We start from the raw sequence: 6,000 nt of genomic DNA on the forward strand, positions 1-6,000 counted from the left end.
GGTTTAATGAGGCATGAATCAAGACCTTGGTAATAAATAAATAATGTCAGGAAGGATCACCTATGAAAGGCCTTGAAAATAAAGACGAATAATTTGCTTGGTGCAACAAAAGTTACCACTGTGAAAATGAGCTAAGCAGCTGCACTCAGAAGAGATATGATGGGACTATAGTACATGTTCCAAAGGCTATAGAAAAAAACATGATGACAGTTTTATGAAATTTAACTAGGTGGAAAGACTGCATCATAATGCATCTTAAAATTATCATGTAAGGAAATCAAGAAAAACTCAGACGCAGCTTGATCAAAGTATTCTTCTCATATAAGTATGGGGTGTTCATGCCACATGAAAAAGCCACAAATAATTCTGGTATTGTTGTGACAAGTAAATGGATAAATTACAGAAAAGAAAACAGTAAGACCTGTCTCTAACCATGTTGAACATGAACTGTTTATTACCCACAATGCTAAAGATATAATGGCTGAGGCACATCTCACCTAAACTTTGATGCCTGAGTCATCAGTGTCTACACCTGAGCCAATCCCTTGTTACACTCAAAGGAAATCCTATTTATCTAATCAGATGATTAGATAAAGCAGATGATTAGATTCAGTTGCATGAATCATATTTGTGAAGGGTTGATTCTAGACAGCAGTGAAGTACCCACTCAGCCACTCACTCACTTGCTCCTCCTCAAAGGATGGTGGAGAGAATCAGAAAAGCAAAGTGAGAAAACTTCTCAGTCAAGTTTAATAAGTGAATGAAAAAAAAAAGTGATGTAAAGCCAATCATTCACCACCTCTCACAAGCACAGAATCATAGAATACACTGAGTTTGAAGGGACCCATAAGGATCATCAAGTCCAACCCTTAGCCCCGCACAGGACCATCCCCAAGAATCACACCATGTGCCTGAGAGTGCTGTCCAAATGTTTCTTGAACTTAGGCAGGCTTGGTACTGTGACCACTTCCCTGGGGAGGCTGTTCCAGTGCTCAACCACTCTCTGGGTGAAAAACCTTTTTCCTCATATCCAACCAAAACCTCCCCTGGCTCAGCTTCATGCCATTGCCTTGAGTCCTGTCACTGGTCACAAGAGTGAAAAGATCAGTATTTGCCCTTCCACTTCTTCTCATGAGGATGTTGAAGACCACAATGAGGTGTCCCCTCAGTCTCCTTCTCTGCAGGCTGAACAGACCAAGTGACTCCAGCCACTCCTCATACGGCTTCCCCTCAAGGCCCTTCACCATCTTCGTTGCCCTCCTTTGGATACTCTCTAATGGCTTAATGTTCACTAGCTCTTATTAACCAGATCTTCATTATATAGTAACGAACACAAAAGCAGATTGCAGAGAACTAGTTACCTGCACTGCAGCCCCTTTGTTCTATTAGCACAATTTCAGTTTGGAAAGGAAAAAAAAAATATTAGGCACTTATGAGACATCTACATGGACCTAGCATGTATTCCTCTCCCAAGGGAGAGGAATAAAGAATGAAATGGAAAGTAAAATCTTTATAGAATGACTGTTGATGGGGTATTAATAAGTTTTAAAAGGAAAGGGAAGAGAGAGATGAATACTAATCCAACAAGAAAATTAATTAAAATTAATAAATCTATTTTGCTAATTTAGAGATATCTTGCTCTAGTCTATCATTAACAGGTTTTTGAGAAAAAATATGAGACAAATTAAGTAGTGATTAGGAAAACATAAAAGCTCAAATTTCTTAAGTGTCTGTGAAAATATATAGCAAACTTCTCGACTGGATGACGATGTCTATTTTAGATTCAAAGGTTATTTCTTCAATGTTAGGTATCAGAGTATGATTAAGGATTCTATGGCTGAAAAATAAGGTATTGAACTCTGTATTATTAAATTATAGTTGGAACTAATATTAAATATCTGTAACTGATGAAGCCTGATTTCCTTTACTGGTTTTGACTTGTAGATGACTGACTTTGCAGTCTGAGACCATGAAAGTCCAACTGAATCTTTCCAGTAATTGGTGTTTTTGAAAGGGCTTTTTTTTTGTTAGAACTTGTAGGTTCTTGTTCCTAGTGGATATTTTTATAACATTTTTAGAAACATAATTATATTTGACACTTCTTTCTCCATATTCTGTGGAATTAAATCAAGTACTCTAAAATTAGAGGACATATGCAGAGACAATACAAGTATTGTCTCAATAGCTAAACAGGACATGAGAGTTCAGCAGTGAATTTTGGGACTCATGAATTAATATTTTTTTGGCATTTTTAGCAGACAACGAAACAACTGTAGGAACACTTAAAGAATGACTGCTTGGTTTCAGCAAAGACTCTTTCATCACAAATGCCAAGCAGCACATCATGATGATCCCACACCTTTCCTTCCCATCTCCCTGCAGGTATCACCTCAGTTCAGTGTTAGGCAAGGTAACGCCTTATCTTCTAAAGATCTATTTCTTCCACATTGTACGTGGAAGTAAAAACAATTAAACACTCAGGTGGCATTCTTTTCTCACACCATTCCTAGACTCTGTTACCACGGGACATAGTTCTAGTTCATGCGTGTCATGATGGAAGATTTTTAAATATAAACTGATATGTGAGCTCAAGTGTTTCAATTTTCAAGTAGCTAACTTGGAGGTATCTTACAGAAGTTTGAAGGTTTAAGTCACATTTAGAAAACAATAATTTTGGCACTGCAAATCACAAATGAATTGTAGTAGCTCTGTCAAACTTTATCCAAAATAAAAGATGTCACAGAATAGCTATTCTGAAGTATCCTATACCTTTATCAAAGACTTTTTTGGAGCAATAATTATCTGTATACATTGGTTGCTGATATTTCTATTAATTTACTCTTTTGTTTTTCTCATTTATAAGGCAGACACCAAAAACTACTGCTACATATGAATTCTCCAGAAGCAATTTCTGAAAATGTTGCAAGGAAGAGTGAAGCATTATCTTCATTCCTTTCACTATGACACAGTAAGGACAGTGACTTTTGTCTTTCCTTCCTTACTTTACAAAGGGAAGCCAGCAATTTTGTGTAAAATTTAGATTAGATGCTGGAACACAGACACATTACACCAGGTCAGAGTAGTTGCCAACTTGAATAGTCTGAACATGGCCAATGCCAGATGAGTAAGAAACCACACAGTAGGAAATTGTGAAAAACACAGATCAGTTGGAAGGCCTTTCTTAATTATCCTCGAGCTACTGGACTACTCCCTGTCCTTCTTCTCACTCAGAAAACTGTTGCATGTGAATACAGCTGTACATTTTTTTCCATATACTTCCATAACTCAAGTTTATTTTAATGTATTTGAATTTGCTTAAACCTGTTGCTGCAACACCAAATGATACTGTGCTCTACAAGTCAATTATTGCAGGTTACCTTTTTTTTTCTACTTTTATTAGAATTTCTACCTTTCATTTCATTACAAAACTTCTTGTTTTATCTTGTGGGTAAAAGAAAAGAGTCACAACAGGACCTCTCAAAATTTGAGATTTTTTCACTCTGTGCTATATAAAAAATGGGACTTTTTTCATCTATAAGCCTCTCTGTGAAAGTATAACTGGAATGCTTACAACACTAGGGAAGGAGCTAATGGTCCAAATTAATATGTTGTGTTCAAATTAAAGCACCACAAACATGATAAAATGCTTTTGTATCTAGCTGTCTTCCTATTTCGTTTCCTAAAATCATCCCAAAATCTTGACAAGCAGCAAGCAGAGAAAGGAAAAACAGGAAGGGAGGTTGTCAATGTACTGCTTTTTAAACAGCATAAAATAAGGATAAAGTTATTTCTAGAGTACTTAAAAATAATCTAGAGAGCACAAACTAGTATTTTCTGTCTTCACTGGATCTCCTTAAATTTATCTGTTACTTTTTGGTACAAGAGTCAAACAAGAAAATCCTGGCTAAAACTGCCAGCAGTGCAGAAATGCTGTTTAACTTTTTTGTTTAACTTGTTTGCTCTTCAGCATTTTTGATGAATTTCAACATACTGGTATTAGCAGCATTTTAATTACAATTGTTGTATACACACATACCGGGGAAATTAGATACTTTGCAGTGTTATGGTATGAAGGTTCTTAAAGTTAAATCAAGCCAATGCAGCTGTTCCTAATTACTTTAAAAGAACAAATACTTAGACAAATCAGTTGTTTCCAGCTCCAGCATAATTCAGTTAAAGGAGCCTTTATAATTTAACAACATGAATGATAGTTAAGCATAGCTAATATGGAAGACTGTTCAGAAACAATGTATGTCATTTACATAAAGGAAGGAGTTAAAGTACATCTGAGGCAGACAAGAAGCTATGATTTGCCTAAGACAAATATAAGATATTGCCATAAGAAGGTGGCACTATAAACGACACATCAAAAACTGACAAAAGCCTTTGTTTCCAAGTAGCAATTACTTTATTAACCAAGATTACTGGGCCTTAAGGTTTCTGCAGATCATTGTGCAGGCTTTTAGTTTGGGGAGTTTTTCCTTTTCCTTCACTGTTTTTAATTTTTTTTTAAGCTGCCAAATGTAGTCTAGCTCCACCCCTACTTTGTATTGCTGCTTGACAAGAGATGTGGTAGGTAATGCAATACAGCATTAAATCCACACACAAACCACAGATGCCAGCAAATATTTTCCCTGGGTAATGTCTCTGGCAGGAGCACCCTTTATGCCCAGAAAGTTGTTCATTTTTCCTGCTGTGTTTTGGACTTTCACAGGTAATAGTATCATGCAAATGTTTTTTTTCAGAATAGCATATCTTATAGTGCAATTATCATTCAGATATATTTTGTTTTCCATATGAAATAGAGAAAAAGGTGGTCACTTAAATGACAAACCATTGTATATAACCATATTCTGTGTGAATTGAGTTACTGCTCTCTTATCTGTTATATTAAGTCTTTGAAAAATTGTCAGAGGGATGGGATACACAGTAAAGTTCCACAGAAATCAACTACAGTAACACAATGCATTTCTGTCCACATTTTCATATCCATTATATACACATTAACAGTTAAGACTATACATTTTTCCTTATATTATAAGCATGACATTGTTTTAACCAAAGCTTTATAATAATATAAAACAAGAAAGACAAAATAAAAAAGAAAAGAAAAGGAAGACCAGACTAATTCAGTCAAATAATATTAAATATTAATCTGAAACGAGTTAGCTGTACCTTGAGTCACCTGTTGAATGGCTAGCATCATCCCAGAAACTGTATCAGGAACCAAACTTTCTTTCCAGTTGTAGACAGGCACCCATTTCAAGATGGGCAGCCTTCTCATACACCAGGCTTTGATATCTTCAAAGCGAACAGCCTGGATTTTCCTCCAGACTGTGCTTCTTTTCCTTTTTGCCCCTGTCATCATTCCCACCTCACAAAAGCAGTGCCTCAGAAGGGTGCACAATTGAGGAGTGACCCTGATCTGTGTCAGTCTCCAGCTTTCTTCTGAGATTTTTCAGTTCCAAAACTGCAGAGAAAAAAAAATGAACAGAAGCACTTAAGATTTCTGCAGCTGTTCTGTAACTATACTCAATGAAAACACTTATTAAAAGCTTCAATAATATAAACAGCTACATGAAATGCAAGAACTGTTTACAGCAAAGATCACATTTTCTGCTATTTGCAAAAATTTGGTCTCATCTCACGTTAGTTTGTGATTCTTTCCAGTAACCTCCTGCTTTATATCCCTGTAATGCTTGTGCTTTTGGCCTCATTCCAGTGGCAAAACGAGGTATTACTGGGAGTGTGTGCAATATAGGCTGGGCTATGCTAATCTGAGCGGGAAGTGCCCAGCGAACCCGGCATCTCCCTGCCAAGCCCGGGAAAGCAGCCTTGCCTCTTCCGGGGGGGGAGTTTTTTGGGCCATAGGTAGAAGGCATTAAGTCCTCAGTAAAGCTCATAATAGAAAACTTGTCTTACTCCATCAACATTTTGTCTTTTAAAAGACAGTAAAAAGCTTGTTTATGTAGTAAATGCAGAACATCAGGTAGCAATAAG

At 36.5% G+C, this 6,000-nt stretch overlaps 1 protein-coding gene across 3 annotated transcripts in view; it reads right to left on the reverse strand.

Moving 5' to 3' along the window:
- The window catches only part of SLC26A7 (solute carrier family 26 member 7), a 73,744-nt gene extending 68,046 nt beyond the window's left edge, over positions 1–5,698 (reverse strand). For all 3 annotated transcript variants that reach the window (XM_039380987.1, XM_027737376.2, XM_039380988.1), the window contains exons 1-2: positions 5,649–5,698; positions 5,176–5,470 (exon numbers count right to left, since the gene is read on the reverse strand). In XM_039380987.1, the coding sequence (XP_039236921.1) occupies positions 5,176–5,368 (193 nt within the window). In that variant the 5' untranslated portion in view covers positions 5,369–5,470; positions 5,649–5,698. The remainder of the gene's footprint in view (positions 1–5,175; positions 5,471–5,648) is intronic.
- Positions 5,699–6,000: the final 302 nt, after the last annotated feature.

Source organism: Pipra filicauda, unplaced genomic scaffold (assembly GCF_003945595.2).
Source record: "Pipra filicauda isolate LSUMZ 115617 unplaced genomic scaffold, ASM394559v2 scaffold20_size4479445_pilon, whole genome shotgun sequence".
Taxonomy (NCBI): Eukaryota; Metazoa; Chordata; class Aves; order Passeriformes; family Pipridae; genus Pipra; species Pipra filicauda.